Here is a 17225-nt window from a genome sequence, read left to right on the forward strand (position 1 = left end):
ACACACACACACACACACACACACACACACACACACACACACACACACACACACAGTGTCTTGTCTTTGTAACCAAGGGGGGTTGCGGGGGAAGGTGTTGTAAACTATTGTTTATTGTGTGAACGTTGTCAATAAAAGGGAGCGAGAGGGGGCCGTCGTAGAGGTCATTTGTGATGAGCTGAGATACCGACAAGGCCTCCCTTGCAATTAAAACGATCGATCGCTGTTGCCTTGTTTTTCTTTCACGGGAATAAGTTCTGGGATCAGCGGGGTCTGACTTTAGACCCAACAGCTCCCACAGTTGATTTTTTCACACCAAGCTGCTTGCCTATTGTAGATTCACTCTTCCCAGTCTGGTGCAGGTCTACAATACTTTTCCTGGTGTCCTTCGAAAGCTCTTTGGTCTTGGCCATGGCGGAGTTTGGAGTCTGACTGTTTGAGGCTGTGGACAGGTGTCTTTTATACAGATGATGAGTTCAAACAGGTGCCATTCATACAGGTAACGAGTGGGGGACAGAAAAGCTTCTTACAGAAGACGTTACAGGTCTGTGAGAGCCAGAGATTTTCCTTGTTTGAGGTGACCAAATACTTATTTTCCACCCTAATTTACGAATAAATTCTTTACAAATCCTACCATGTGAATTCATGGATTTTTTTTCACATTCTGTCTCTCACAGTTGAAGTGTACCTCTGGTGCAAATTACTGACCTCTGTCATCATTTTAAGTGGGGGAACTTGCACAATCGGTGGCTGACTAAATACTTTTTTGCCCCACTGTACATATATGTATATATAAAATATAAACTGCGTTTATTGCCTATTGTGCTTCATGATGCTGGCAGTCCTGCTCCTTCAGTTTCTGTACCACACGGTGGTGCCTGAGCCAGCCTGCACAGATGAACCCTGCCCAGTTCTGTGAGGTGAAGGTCAGGGGTGGAAGCCTGCAGGTGGAGCGTTTCCTGCCCCACGGCGGTGACGTCTCCATTTAAGGATTTAAACATGGCGGTGGGTCTGCAGGATTACAGACCGCACGGGCAACAGAATGAAATGAGTGCTTACATAAGAAGATTAACTCCAGTCCATCCACACACAGTCTCACACACACTCACACACACACACACACACACACACACACATGTGCCAGCTCCTGTAATCTCACGAACACAACGTCACAGCGGTAAAGTCTCTGCTGCTTCCAGCTGTTTCTCCATTTTTTCAAACCTGCAGCCACTGTGACACAGACGGGGAGGTTTTCAGCTCACACAGGTGAGCTGGGGTCACTCAGCTACAGGTAAACTGTTTCTTATAAAATGCTGTTAAAGTTTCAGCAACCATACATGAAGGATGAGGGTCGTTCACATGTTCTTACAGGCTCTGGTATCCGCTCACACAAGCTGAAGCTGGGCCAGATGTTCCTGCCTGGTTCAGGCGGCTTGTAATGATACCGTGATGAGCTCAGTGTAAGAGCAGTGCAGGCTGCGAGAGCTCACTTTAATCATCACAACAACAGTAAATGTCTGACTCTCTCTCTTCCTCCTTCATCGTCCCATGATGTCACTGAATGAGAGAGGGAGAGAGAGAGGGGTGGAGCGAGCTGCAGGCAGGCTGAAGCCTCTCTGAGCTCGTCTCTTTGTCTGAGCGGAGCCAACATGACAGAGCCTCCGAGTCCCAGCGTGGAGCTCCAGAGTCTGCAGCCGGGCCAAGGTCAGTGTGTGCGTCTGCTGTCGTCACATTGCGAGGACGCAGCAGGTAGAACAGTCCAGTTAACTTATACTTTTATTTCTAAACTTTATTTAAAGTGCAGAGTTCCTGCTGCACTCTAATTGGTGGGTTTGTCCGAACTTTGGCTGGTTTTAGACTCCAAAGCTTCAAACTGACTCAGTGTGCATGAATGTGAACTCGGAGAGGAGCCGGCTGTTAGCTCGGGGTTTAAAGTCTGCAGGTCAAAGGTAGTGATGGACTCACGGGAAGCAGGAAGACTGCACTGCTGTGGTCGAGGCGTTCAGGGGAACCGGAGCGAGCAGGAAAACGAGCTGCTCTGCTGCTTCTGTTGTTCTGATGAATCATTGCTGTCACATGACGGACTCCAAACACTTGACTGTAGAAGAAGAAAAGTTTGAACAGAGAGACTGGGCTTATTCACATTTTGTACTTTAAACAAGCCGAGACTGAAATTAAACGTTAATTCAAACATGGTGAGAGCAGCGGGGTCAGGAATGTCGTGACCTCTGCGTGGACATGTTACCTTTCCTGTGGCAGGCTTGATTTAATCCAACAGTCCAGATGGGATAACAGCATCTGCATTAAAGCTTGATAATCTCTGTGGTGGACAGCTGCATACTCACAGTCTGCACTCGAGCAGAAGCTTCCTGGTTTCCACCTGAAGTCAGAGCTCTTCTGACCAATCACAGCTTTGCTCAGACATCAGCTGATTACAGCAGAAATACCAAATATTAATGATTACCCCAGTGAGGGTAAGTTTTCTAGGCTGAAGGCAAAACCTGAACTACTTCAACTCAAAGAGCACTTTATTAGGAACACTTGCACAGTCTGTTAAAAGAGCTATGAATATGCTTTTGGATGGATGGATGGATGGATGGATGGATGGATGGATGGATGGATGGATCGATCGATCGATGGATGATGGATGGATGGATGGATGGATGGATCGATCGATCGATCGATCGATGGATGATGGATGGATGGATGGATGATGGATGGATGGATGGATGGATGGATGGATCGATGGATCGATCGATCGATGGATGATGGATGGATGGATGGATGGATGGATGGATGGATGGATGGATGGATGGATGGATGGATCGATCGATCGATGATGGATGGATGGATGGATGGATGATGGATGGATGGATGGATGGATGGATGGATGGATGGATGGATGGATGGATCGATCGATCGATGGATGATGGATGGATGGATGGATGGATGGATGGATGGATGTTTGGATGGATGGATGGATGGATGGATGGACGGATGGATGGATGGATGGATCGATCCTGTGTCACTGTTACCTTGGCTACCCGCACTGCCACGCTGTCATCATGGCTGACCTCAGGACAGTTTCACCACAGTAATCTGAAAGTGTGTACAACAACAACAAGGCATCTTTTGTTGTTTCCGTTTCTGACGCCAAGCCTCTAAGACGAGGAGTCACATGACCTCTGGTGACTTCATGTAAATGCAGGTGATTTGTGTGTCCTGCAGGCACATGAGGTCTGGCTGTTGCTTCGATTTGAATGAGGATGTAAATGTGGCCAACAGAGCAGAGTGAACCTGCAGCGTTCACAGGAAGTCCTGACAGCTCCTGTAAGAACGTCGGGAGTGCAGCTCCAGTACATAATCCATAATGGTTTCATGTGTTTCAACAGAAATAACCATAAAAATAAATGTAAGCACCAACAGCTGGTTCTATCCCTGTGCTGCACAGGTCATGGGAATAAAGGAAATCCCAGACTGTGACATCACGGACACCTGACAGTGCAGTCCCGGCACTCGGTCAGAGCTGTGATCTGTGTTTGGTGACGGGCTTCATCTGAACCTGCAGAGCGGCCTCTGTAGACTGAACTCTGGCAGCAGCTTCAGGCTGCTGGGTCTGCAGACCACTGTGGCTAATCACCTTCCCAGGAGCAATGAATAGATGCTTCACCTCCTCCATTCACTGGCAGGATGGAGGGATGAGGAGGAGGAGGGAACACTTTCTGCTCGTGCTCTCTTTTCTCAGCTGATGAACAAAAGTGAACATTTTCCGGTGTTGGGAGCAGAGAAAAGCTGCTGGTGTGGAGCTCGGAGTCCAAACTGGAGCGAGTGATTCAGTGATACGAGTTTAAAATCATCCTGGACAGGCTGAAATCAGATCACACCTCAGCGTCATCGCAATTTGGTCCTCACAGATAGATTATTTGATCATCTGCACCAGCACCAACCGCTCTGTACGTGAGTGAAGGGCAGGTGTGATACAGGCGTGATCCAGGTGTGATACAGGTGTGATACAGATGTGATCCAGGTGTGATCCAGGTGTGATACAGGTGTGATACAGGTGTAATACAGGTGTGATCCAGGTGTGATCCAGGTGTGATACAGATGTGATACAAGTGTGATACAAATGTGATCCAGGTGTGATCCAGGTGTGATCCAGGTGTGATACAAGTGTGATCCAGGTGTGATCCAGGTGTGATCCAGGTGTGATACAAGTGTGATACAGGTGTGATCCAGGTGTGATACAGGTGTGATACAAGTGTGATACAAATGTGATACAGATGTGATACAGGTGTTTCTGTGCTCCGTTTGTAGGAAATGAAGCACATATCTGTTAGGGCTGCTCAATTAATCGAATTTTAATCACGATTACGATCTGGGCTTTCAACGATCATTAAAAATGACTGAGCCGATTATTAGCCCCTCCCTCGTGCTTTACTCTCGCGCTGCGCTGTGGCAAATAAAGTGCACCTCTCTGCATTTCCGACGCGTGTCACAACAATTAAGAGGACCCAAGGGAAGCTCGGAAAGCTAAGAAGTTATTTGGGGAGGAGAGTGACTGCCTTTGGTTGAAAAGAGAGGTAAAAAAAAAAACTTCAGTGGTGCGGAAACATTATGGGTTCTACTTGACGTGGATCAAGTAGACATAGTGTGTAAACTTTACTACGGTGTCATAGCTGCGCCACAGAGCAACACTGCAAAGTTCACTAAAGGTAGATGTTTACATTTTTCATTTATTTTTTTATATCCGGTTGTTCAGTCTGACGTCATTAGCCGTGTCTGGACCTAAACTCCGCTGCAGGTTCATATATCAAACGATCACTATGGCATTACTGAGAGTTGAAAAACTGTCTAAAGTCTTTCATCTTTAATAAAATGATCAGCGTTCTGCTCTACCAGGTGTAACAATTGAGTTTAACATCCAGGCATCAATGAAAACAGAATTTATGACATTTAACGGAGTTAGAAGTTAGCAGGGAGTTAGCTCGCTAGCTTCTATCTAAATACAATATAGCATGTCCTGACTGCGGGGTTTTGGAAACAAATTCAAACGTACAGCTCTGTTATCACTTCCAACATAAATGAAGACAGAAAACTAAACAGCAGTGACGTTTGTAGGGTTACTGAAGTTGGGCTAGCTGGTATATAATGATGTGCTACGTGACCGCTAGCGACACAGCTATGTTAGCATAATATAAACAAGCTAACTTTTTTTCCACTCGATAAAAGTTAACGTGAGTGTTCTCGGTGGTCAGAAACAAATGTAATCGCATGGCAGGATGCTGTAAAAGGACCAAACTTCAGCCAGGAGAACAACTGAGATAATCCATCCACAATACGAGGTTAGTCATTCATATACTGCTGCATGGGCTGGGCTGTAGTTACATCCTAAGGTTTTAAAAACTGAGCTTAAATAAATGATTAGCGGTAATAAAAGCCGAGGGAGGTCAACAGTGATCACTGACTGTTTTAGGAGCTTTTTGAGATCAAATAGAAGAAAATACAAAACATTAAACATGTTAACAACACAAAAGCCATATTAAACGCAGACTACTTTAGACCCGGAAGTAGGATTCGTCGCGTCATCACTTAACGACCGGATTGCAAACATTTGCACTGTTATCAGTATTTGCACACTATTTTATATTATTTTTTAAAGTCATTATTCAATACATTGTTATTGTTAACCCTTTAAATCCCTGTAGAACCGGAACAGCGTAAGCTAGCGCAATAATTTGTTTTGCATATGAAACCGGAGGAGTTGTACTTACATCTTAGGCCATCAGCTTCCTTCCACATAAAGCTTTGCAAAAATTGCATAAAAAGCGCTTGCAGAAACAAAAACATAATATTCCAGAAACACGCTTTGCCAATCCGATCATTTTCATTTTCACGGAAAATGTAGTTGTTTTTTTTAACTTGTAGGCCTTAAAAGCCTATACTGGTGTTTTTATAAGTCATGTTTGACTCTATACTTTTCTGAATAGTTGCTGGGATGCTTAGAACTCAAATTGCACTGCTGGAAATAGTCTATTTTGATGCACCTGCTGTTTTCTTTGCAAATTTGCATCATAGGATTGTTTTTTGTTTTTCCTGCAGTATATAAAAATTGGTGTATCTCCAAAATAAAACTATGAAGACACTCAAAATAAATTTCCTGTTGTTGTAAACTATTTTTTGCAACTTTTTTGTATTTAAAGTTTTGAGGGATAAACCTCTTAAATTTCCCCAAGTAGAAATATATGTAAAAACAAAAACGATTTTCAATTTTTTTGTAGTTTATTGCACTTTTTTGTAATTAATGTAATTACTATGGACTTAATGCATACATATTATTAAAATATGGGCTATAACAGTTGTATTGATGTATAGCAACTTGAAATGCTCCCAAAAATGGCACTACAGCATGTAAAAAAATAAATAAATAAAATTAAAAAAATAATATAAGCTCTGGCGGATTTGGTTCTATGGTAGGTCTTAAAGGGTTAAATAAATATCGTCAAATAATCGAGATCTCAATTTCAGTGAAAATAATCGTGATTATCATTTTTGCCATAATCGTGCAGCCCTAATATCTGTACATGTCTGGAGCAGGTATGTCACTGCTGTCTGAGCTTTTCGCAGTTCAGGTCAACAGTGACTGTAGTAAAATACTCGGCCCATAATATGTGACTGACAGTGTTTCAGGCTAGTTCGATCTCTGCTCTCTTCCACACCGAGCGCTGCTGGACTCAGAATAAGAACCTGCCAAAGCTGTCGACCCTCAGCCATAACACCGACCTGCAGTAAAGGCAGCAATGAGCTTCCTGTGAATGAACGGCGACGCACTGAGTGTGTGCGGAGGAGAGATGTATACTCAGGAGGGGTCTGATGTAACTCGAATCTGAGCTCAGTGCACATGTTAGAGTCCAGAAGAAGCCGGCGTTCAGGTTTTACTGCTTTGAGTGAATCTGCGGCCGGCGTCCGTGAGCAGAGCGGTCAAATTAATATCACACCTGGAAGCTCCTGCAGACACTAACGTCCTCTAATCCTCACTCTAAGAACAAAAACTGATGAGTCCTGCACTTCAGAGCCACTCGATTGTCCTCACTCAGCGAGGCAGGAGTGACCTTTGACCTCGAGACTGTAGACTTCTGTTCTCTCCATGTGGCCCCTGCTGTGTTTGGACTGCCCTGATGGAGGGTTTTTATCTCTGGGGCTGCAGTCTGAGCTGTCCTCGCCTCTTCAACGGGCTCCTTGTTCAGCCTGAGCTCTCAGCATCTCTGCTCACTGAAACCTTTTGTCCACCGAGGCTGAAAAGATGCAGAACACAAGGAGGGAGGGTAGGAAGGATGAATGCAGAGACGGAGCAGGCCGGCGTGGAATCAGCTTGAAGTGGTCCTGTGATCAGAACCTCCGGCTCGGGCAGTTTATGGACTCTGTCCTCTGATTTTTAGCCTTTTTTATTCAGCTCTTTGCTGTAGATGCACATCAGAGCTGATGGTGATGTCCTCAGAGTCACATCAAACGTGAACATCGGAGTTTCAGGTCTGAGTTCAGACTGATCGCCTCCTGGCGACCTGGAAAAGCTTTGAATGAATTCATATAAAACTCTGTAGCGTGGGCTCAGGTTGACTTCATGACCTAAAAAGCCTCACAGCTTAGAAACTGTGATTCATATAAGTGTGCTGTCTTCTCTGTGCTTGTGAATATAAAGAAAGTACCTCTGACCTCTCCTTCAAGGTCATCAGACTGATCTGAAGGTCAAGGTGTTAATAATGCTGTACAGAGAGATGAGGACATGTCAGGATACTTTCTTTGTTATTTGACAGGTTATAGCTACGTGTACAAAGCTCTCAGACCTCTGCAGCTGTGGTGCAGACAGGGTTAGGGATCGATCTGCTGATAGAAAAGCTCAGTGAGATGCAGCTGTGAGTGCTGATGTGGGTCACAGATTTCACAGGACTGCAACCTTTGATGGGTTAATCTGTCGCTGTGACTCTGTATAATCTGCTTACATCATGAGCCCCCCCTCGTGGTCTTTTTAATCTGTGACCAGCAGCTCAGCGACATACTTTAAGCTTCAGGATTCGGCCGCTCGTATCTGTGATGTCATCCTCTCAGTCGGTGCCCAGAGCAGCAGCTTCACCTCGCAGCAGCCCAGTACAACCACAGGGCAGCACTCACTGGTTTCTGGTTTCCACTCTCAGTATTTTTCTCTCTTGTTGGTGTTTGGAAGTTAGCACATGCTAAACTCAGACAGCTGCCAAATAACGTCCCACAAAATCCTAAATTTCACTCAGCACATCTGGAGCTCCGCCTTACAGTGTTTATTTATCGGATAAAATAAGTTAAATGTTACTGTTATTATTGGCTGGCCGGAAACAGCGGGGGTGTCCGGAGGTTGCATCCACCAGCACAAACCGCTCTGTACGTGAGTGAAGGCCTTCGTGGTCTAAGTGGACCAGGTCCTCCGACCGGAAGTGAGCGACTGTGAAATGGGACGGTCTAGTCTTCAGAATTACGTCACGAGCTCTCGGTGGAGTGAAACTCAGCCGTCTGCTGCTTGCTTTCTAAAATATAACCGGATGCTGGCGTAAACTCTCGACCGTCTCACACTTTGTTTAATCAGTTTTCTGTTTGATGTTTATTCAGCTGTGTGAAAACTCCGGGGGACCCCTCCCGAGGGATTAATGAAGTTAAATTTAATCTAATCGAATAACTTCAACCTCATCCAAACCGATTTACTCATGAATAAATAAAACACTGAAAAAAGCCAAACAATAACATTTTTAAGTTATCAAAGTGACTCATATATCATGTTTAACCCGAGTAGCGAAAGACCGCGGGGTTTGAAGACGGCTCAGATATTTGAAGTTTACACAGCTTCATTCTCACCTGAAAATATGTTAAAAGTTTTTTTGCGACCCAGAAAGAGAAATAAGAATAATATTAAAACTAAGCAGCTGCCGCCATTGTTGGAGACTGGAGTTGGCTGGGCTGCGCTATGAATTCTGCGATATGGTTTTTCAATTTTGTTGTCCGGGTGGAAAATCGGGAGAAATTCGGGAGAGTGGTGGCTCCGGGAGAGGAGGGGCACTGGAATTTGTGATTCTCCCAGAAAAATCGTGAGGGTTGGCATGTATGGACAGCAGAGGCGTTACAGCTGGAGTTTTGTTTTTTGTCTGTGTTTGTGCAGGCACACAATCTGCAGACAGCGACATCGGGGACGTGGACGACCTGCCGGTTCCTCAGCAGATCCGGATCACCAACATCACCTGCGATTCGTTCAAGATCAGCTGGGACATGGACAGCAGGGGCCGAGATAGGATCACACACTACTTCATCGACCTCAACAAGAAGGAGAACATGAGCTCCAACAAGTTCAAACACAAGGTGGGTCTGCAGAGCCGATCCTGGGCGCTCTGACTCTGCTTTAGACGATACAAAGCAAACGAACCGGACGAGCCGAGTACTTTTTGTTTTCCAGGATGTGCCCACCAAGCTGGTGGCCAAAGCAGTTCCCCTGCCGATGACAGTGAGGGGCCACTGGTTCCTGAGTCCTCGCACAGAGTACACCGTGGCCGTTCAGACGGCCGCCAAACAGCCAGATGGAGAATACGCCGTTTCTCGGTGGAGCGAGATCATTGAGTTCTGCACTGCAGGTTAGACGGAAGCCTCTCAGTCCAAAAACCACACCTCTCCTCGCTACTCGTGCACACTGATCCCTTTGGATCGATTTGCAGGTTAAAGCATCACGAGGATCGTCTTTGAGCTAATTTACTATCACACTGTTTTTAGTCCCACTGATAAAATAGAACCATAATTTGACAAATTCCTTTGCAGTCGCACTATGGACTAACATAACTCATCAGCCTAAACATAGGCTCAATGTTGAATGTCTGAGTCTGTGCATCTGCAGATTACTCCTCCATCCACCTGAACCAGCTGCTGCAGAAAGCAGAGGCGATCGCTGGCAGGATGCTGCCGTTCACCATTTTCTACAGAAACCAGCAGAGGGAGTACTTCCAACAAGACAGGTGTGCCCCGCTCAGTGACCAAAACCCCGAGAGGGTTCTCCGTACAGCTGTGCTTTAGCCCTGTGTGTCATTCCAGAGATGCTCAGTCCTGCTTCTTGCTGCCGACGGTGAAAGACAACAGCGGCAGCCACGGGTCCCCCATCAGCGGCAAACTGGAGGGGATCTTCTTCAGCTGCAACACAGAGTTCAACACAGGGAAACCTCCCCAGGACTCCCCCTACGGGCCGTATCGCTTCCAGGTACCGTTTAGACCAGGGGTCGGCAACCTGCGGCTCTTTAGTCCTTATACTGCGGCTCCGCGTGGTTTGGGAAAATAAATTAGAAGTATTTAGCTGAAGTGTAATTTATTTATGTTAGTTCTTTTTTAACTTGTAGTTCTGAATTGGAAGATTATTGTGATATTGAAATATAAAAATAAAATTATATTTTATTATTTTTTCATCGCTCATAATAAGCGTCACACTCGCTGAAGCCGGTGTACCCGCCTAAACGCCGTGCATTTATCAAGACTTTCAACCCCAGGTAGGCCAATTATGGACCTTCGGATCCACATTATGTCAGCAGCTGTTCTCCACCGTGAACTATGTTAAAAACAAACACCGCTCACGCCTCACAGACGACAGCTTACAGTCCTGCGATGAAGATGAAAGCCCCGATTTACAGACGCTGTGCACAGAGGTTCAGGAGCAGAAGTCCCATTGTAAACATATCACGGCAGACCCGACGATGTTTGCATGAACACGCTTTACAGCATCTCTTTATCGACCACTTTTCACACACGGTTGCTGTGCGCACACAGCCGGCTGTAGCTTCTCAGCTCACAGCCCGACACATACCAACACAACAGCACAGATAGCACAGATGTAAAGGCAGCGAGGCGTGATTGCGGGTGCCGCTCAGGTGCGTCGCCTCCCCTGCAGCGACGCTGCAGACCACGCCCCACCACACACATTAACCAGGGAAAATACATATTTACGCAGAATTTAACAAATATGTATTTTTCATTTTTTAGCAGCATAGTGCTTTTTTGCCAATTATTTTTTAAAAGTCAGGTCAAGGCTCCAAAAGCCCAAAGGAGATATAACAGTTTTTGTTTGCTACATGGATCATTGTAGTTCAGCTGGGTGTCTTTATTTTTGTTATATTTCTTTAAGAGTTCAAAATTTGTTAATTACATAAATAAAATGTAATTTTCTCTGTAGCACTTCAAGGATTTAATAAGCAACACACCTTAGTTGTTCACACAAAGCATAAAGGTAAAAACAAACAATATATACAGTGTTGTCTTTATTTTAGAAGTCAAAAAGTATTTGCGGCTCCCAGTGTTTGCTTTTGCGTGGAAACCGGGTCCAAATGGCTCTTTCGGTGTTAAAGGTTGCAGACCCCTGGTTTAGACCATCGGCCCCCAAGCCCTGGGCCATCGGCCAATACCGTTTTTTACCGGGCCGCGAGAGTTGAGGCTTGGGTGTGAAATGTATGGTTTTCAGGGTTTTTACCGTTTTTCTGATTCAGACCAACTCACGAAGCTTGGATGATGACATCTCCCCTCTTTTCCACTAAAGCGTGTTTGTTGAAGGGCGCTTCATGTCTTTGTGTTCCTCGAGCAGGAGCCGTCCTCATGGCCTGTTTCAGAAGAAGACATGGCTCTACATCAATGTTACTGCTGTTGTAAAACAATGATATCTCAGCTGACATGTAGTAATGGGAACTAAAAGCTGGATTTAACAGCTATGAATTCCTGTAAACTGTCTGTTTGCTACTTACAAATACTTATATAAATAATAAATATGTTTACCCCCAAATCTGAGGCGTGATAGAATTTAAAGACAATAAAAGGCTGCCAGCCTGTTGTAAAACAGAATTTTTGATTAGATTAACTGTAAATTAAATTAAGATTTTAAGAAGTATTCAGTCCAAAGTTAATAGTGCTTCCTTTTTAAAACTCTGTTTCCTTGCCGTGTCTTTGCTGCTCTGGCTGTTGAACCTCACCGTGTCCGCCTTAAACCACTTTTTTAGGTTCAAAATTAAAATGTGAAAAAATTGAACGCTTTCACTTTTTACTGATATTTTATGTCACAGAAAAGTCAAAGATTACAAAAGTCTGATATTTTTATTGTTGCAAATTTGATTTAAAAAGTAGTCAAAATAAAATGAATTTAAACTGACTGTCACTGCTGTGATTAAACAGGAAATAAACATTTATTCTTCAAACTCAATAAATTTGTGGATATTTGAAAAAATATATACTTTTTAAATTATTATTATTATTATTACTATTTTCTTTAATTTTACCAAGTTGGGTAAATAACTTTTAAAAGTGCACAAAAATATGAAACACACCATTTTTTGTTTCTGTACAGATCCGAGCAGATGTCCTCTTCAACAAGACCACCAACATGTACTTTGGGGATTTCTACTGCATGTACACGTCGTACCACTACGTGATCCTGGTCCTCGCTCCTGACGGCTCCAAAGGAGACGCTTTCTGTAAAGGGAGGCTGCCAGCCCTCGACAGGTCCGACAACCGCTTCTTGACCTGCACCGAGGAGGAGGACGGCTCGCTGTCTTTCCGTCACGCTCAGGATGTCAACCTGGAGGTGATATACACGGAGCCGGTGGATCTGAGGCTGGGAGCGGTGTCACAGATCAGCGGGCACCAGCTAATGAGCCTGTCCACCGCGAATGCCAAGAAAGACCCCAGCTGTAAGGTCTGCAACATCAGCGTAGGACGTTAGCGACTCTTCAGACTGAAATAACCAGCTCGTTTGCATAGCAGCTAGCAGCTAAGCTACTAACTGAATTTACCTGCCACGCTCTGGCTCGTTACTGTGCCTCGCCTGTGCAGCGGCACACTACGAGCAACATTTGCTGTCTATTGTGACAGTGCCCTCTAGTGGCCACATCATTATGACGGAGGCAAAACAGAGGCAGGTGAAGAAGCAGCAGAGCCAGAAGTTGAGATGAGCTCGGGGTGGATGGATGGGTGGAGAGGAGGAGCGAGCTGTTTGTTTTTTAGCTGCAGGTTTAGAATTGTAATCAAAATGGAAACGATATCAGAGCATTAACAAAATACTTGTTTTAACTCAAAGCTAATCGAGTTGGCGTTCCTCACTGCATGGATGACTGCACCTTTCACAGTCGGCTAAAACAGAGACTCTGATGTGGCTGAAAGCAGATGCATCCTCAGTCATGTTTCCTCTCCTTCTTCATGTCCTCGTCACCTTCACATGTTTTCTGTCCACCGTCTCTGACAGGAAGCTGCAGGCAGGAAGCTCGCAGCACTTTTATCATGTGACTGATGGCTGAAGTGGACTTTACAGATTAACTGCTTCAGAGGTTTTATACTTTGGTAATCTGATGAAGATTTTTCCTGTAATTAATTCGTTTTTTAACTGAATGCTTTACATTCCTGTTTTCCTCGTTTGTAGACCCCAAACATCACCAAACTTAATCTACTAATTAAAAACATTGAAACTACAGCTCCCAGAATGCTTTGAGTGTGTTGTTCGTGTGTTATTGGGAAGGGTGAGTTAGCAGTCAGCCGGTGTCTTGGTGACATTGAAGCAAAGTCGTGTCAGCTGTAAGCGGTGTGATGCTATTTTTAGAGGAAACAAGAACATGCTGCTGATTCTGAAAGGCTCCAGAAACCAGGAATGTGACATTAAAGGGTTAACGACGCACTCACAGTCCAATATCTATGTGATCTTTATTATTTTATCTTTGGGGTGGGACTCAGTTTCTGAGAAGTTACTTATTGGTTGGCTGATTATGCCGAGGAAAGAAAACAGCTTATTTATGACAGGAGACGTGTGGACAGAGCTCCTGATGGTGCACCTGATGGTGTGGCTGTGGAGCTCAGGTAGGACTCGCTCTAAAAACACTGAATTTGAAGCCTCACATCAACAAAAAAAAAAATCATCATTGGCCTGACTTTGGCACAAAATAGTGTTTTAACTTTTTATCTGGAGTCTTGGAATAAATGACATCACTGAGAAAAGCAGATAGCGGTTATTTAAAATGCAAAACTGCAAATATAATATAAATATAATATAATATAAAAATGACTTTGTGCTGGATAACAGTTGAGAAAATCTGAATCTGAAATCCTGGTTTCATGTACAGTTCAGTGAGCTCAAGATGCTTTTCAGTGTAAATCAGGGGTCGGCAACCTGTCTGATGATGAGTGCATCTAAACGTTCCTCAGAAGCCAGTGTGCCGTATGATGCATTAGCATTAAATGTAATAACGCTCTATATGAACAGTTACACACGTTATAGGATCATATTTGTTCACAGATGTTTGCAGCTGTCAGCGAATAGTTATCAGATAGTTTGAAACAAAAAAGACTTTTTATCCACAACAGCAAATGCAAATGCTATTTATGGTCTCCTCACAACAATGATAGGAAAAATAAACGGGGCCAATATGGCATGTTTGTTAACACAGAGACACACATGTTACTGTGATCTCTGGGCTCCCAGTGTCCAGCATTCAGAGGCTGCCTGAGGACTCATGTGGGAGAAAACCTGCTCACACAGACATGTGGAGCCAAACACTGTCAGTAAGGCCTCTGCAATGTCCTGAAGAGTTAAACTTGTCAGGTAGTGACGTCTAGCAGGTGAACATGCAGCTCCATGAACACGCACAGCTGTGGGTTCCAGCTGCCCCCCTCTCCCTGTTAATGCCCTACCTGCCCCCCCGGCAACACTTTGCTAGACCCGCCCCTGCACAGTCACCAGCTGTCAGCTACTTAGAAAAGGATCCTGGTGTTATTTGTCTCTCAGAAACAGTTCATAACTTCAACTCATCCATGTCACCTAAAAGGTAAACCTGTTTCTCCATCACCTGTTCAGCTCTGATGATCCAGTAAGGACATCTCCTGGTTTCATCTTCACGTTTCCCTCTCACCACATATCCAAACCATATCATGACCAGCAGCTTTACAGCTGTGGCTCCAGCAAACATCAGCTGATACTAGAAATTAATATTAAATAAATTCTAACAACAGCTGATCAAGCTTAAACGTGCTGCTGTTGTTTAGCACGACATCTGCTGGTTTCTTCTTTCTGGCACAAAGTGGACGATAAACAAACAAGAGAGACGATCAGCTGATCACTGATCAGTTTCATGATTGAAGTAGCAACAGGAGAGGGAGGGGGGAGGATGAGAGAAGAAGAGGCACGGTTGGCAGCTACTAACTAACCTTATGAATAAAATAAAGTTCACTATCAGTAACATCATAGCACCACCCAGCTGTATAGAAACTCCGTCATGCTAGCTAGTAGCAGTACGAGTTATTGTAACTGACTGTAAAAAGTCAGCACAACGAAAATAAACTAAACTTGGTTCATATCTGACCCAGATAGACTGCAGCTCATAACTTCTTACCTGGAGTTCAGTTCACCGCCTCGGGGCTCTGCTCCTCCTGCCTCCCCTTCCCCTCATTCACCTGCTGGCCTCTGTGGAAGCTCCGCCACAGCCACCAGCAAACAGCTGAGTTATTTTTACACATCTGCCAGCATCTGGCCAATCCACCACCTTTAATACCGTTGCAAAAAAAAAGACATCATCGGCCCATAAAAACGTAAAATCACCACCATTTGCCCGGTATGCCTGATGGCCAGTCCCGCTATGGCGTGCCAGCTGTGGCACGCGTGCCCAGGGTTGCCAGGGTGTAAAGGATAAGGAAGACGTCAACAGTCGGTTGCCCCCCGGTGAGCACGAGGTGACGCTGGGACGGAAAATCCTGAAATCACCAGCAGAACCAGAAACTTTTGAATGTTTTACTAAATGATTGCACGGTATCAAAATGTCTGTGGTGGTTCTCCGTCATCCAGATCATCCAGGACGCAGGCGGGCCCTGTGGCGTACAGGTGAGAATAGGAACCAGAGAAGCTGCAGAAGCAGCATGATGTTAGGAAACAGTGATGAGTGAATGTCTGCAGGATAACTGAGCGTCACCTGATGTTTGTGTTTGATGCCAGCTGTTGTTCTCCTAACATCTAATGTGACAGCTGAGTGTGTCTCATCAGATCCAACAGTGTTTGTCATCAGACTGCTGCTCCTGCTGCTGCTCCTGCTGCTCTTCATCTCTGCCGTCTGTTTCAGCCATAAGGTACCGTGCACACGTCTGCTGATCAGAAGACGCTCTGGAACAAAGCTCTCGGCCCGTTTGAAGAGAGCGGCGACTCGCTGACTCACACCTGTGTGCTGCTGTGTCTCTGCAGGTCACCGGGAGGCAGGAGCCCCGCCCACAGGAGGACCCGGAGCTGGATGGTTAAAGCTGGCAGTGTCCAGAAAAGCAGGCAGCTCAGCAGCGCCTCCACATGGTGGAGGAAGTGTTTGCATCCTTCACCACCGTGTGAACATGAAGTACAACCACAGTAAACTGTAATTACATCATCAGCTCATATATTGTTTTGTTTTTTTTGTTTTTTACACGCTGGAAACATGAAATGCGTCCCTGCTCTGATCCTGGCGACACCTTTCCTGCATCCCAGCGTTCCCTGCGAGTAATCCACGGCCACATGCTGAAAGGCTGAGATATTACAGCCTGCGACTCAGACACAGTCGATATTATCGCACATCTGTTTGATCAGAACACAAAACTGAATGATGTCAAAGAAATTTTACCACCAAAACTTTTTTCATCACATATAAATATTTGTAAATATCCTAAATGTTCTTTTTAAACTGTTCATTAAAGGTGTCCAAGTGTTTCACACAAACTCTAACGTGACTCACAGGAGAAGTGTCCTCTCTCATGTTTCCTCTCCTTTATCTCCTCATCACCTTCGTGTGTTTCCTCTCTGACAGGAAGTTCTGAGCAGCTTTGTCATCTGACAGCTGACGTGGATCATGTTATGCGCTGAGCAGCATTAACTTAAAATCAGAGGATGAAACAGGAGAACCTGAAAGAGATTTTTCAGCCAAACTCACCTGAGTTTGTTTTAATCTGCTGCGTGAAAAACCCACCAATCAGATTACAGATGCTAGAACTTCAGATAGCCGACTGACCGCAGCTAAACTCAGCATCTGTGTGATCAGATAAATGCGTCAGATCTTTCCTGCAGCTGTCACACACTTTATGAAGGTTAACCCTTTATAATCTGCTCTGGATCTTAAACCTGTGATTTTAGGCTAAAAGAACTTTCACTGAAATATTTAAATGTGCTCTTGTGTGTGTCTGAGCCCACAACACTCACC

General features: G+C 44.8%; 1 protein-coding gene across 1 annotated transcript; it reads left to right on the forward strand.

Moving 5' to 3' along the window:
* Positions 1–1634: 1634 nt before the first annotated feature.
* On the forward strand, positions 1635–13503 carry LOC308390258 (phytanoyl-CoA hydroxylase-interacting protein-like). Its single transcript, XM_080872048.1, has 6 exons — positions 1635–1704; positions 9179–9375; positions 9470–9644; positions 9902–10019; positions 10096–10258; positions 12380–13503. The coding sequence occupies exons 1-6, from the start codon at positions 1650–1652 to the stop codon at positions 12752–12754; spliced, it is 1083 nt and encodes a 360-aa protein (XP_080728174.1). The 5' UTR covers positions 1635–1649; the 3' UTR covers positions 12755–13503.
* The last annotated feature ends 3722 nt before the right edge of the window (positions 13504–17225 follow it).

Source organism: Rhamphochromis sp. 'chilingali' (genome assembly GCF_963969265.1).
Source record: "Rhamphochromis sp. 'chilingali' genome assembly, chromosome: 22".
Taxonomy (NCBI): domain Eukaryota; kingdom Metazoa; phylum Chordata; class Actinopteri; order Cichliformes; family Cichlidae; genus Rhamphochromis; species Rhamphochromis sp. 'chilingali'.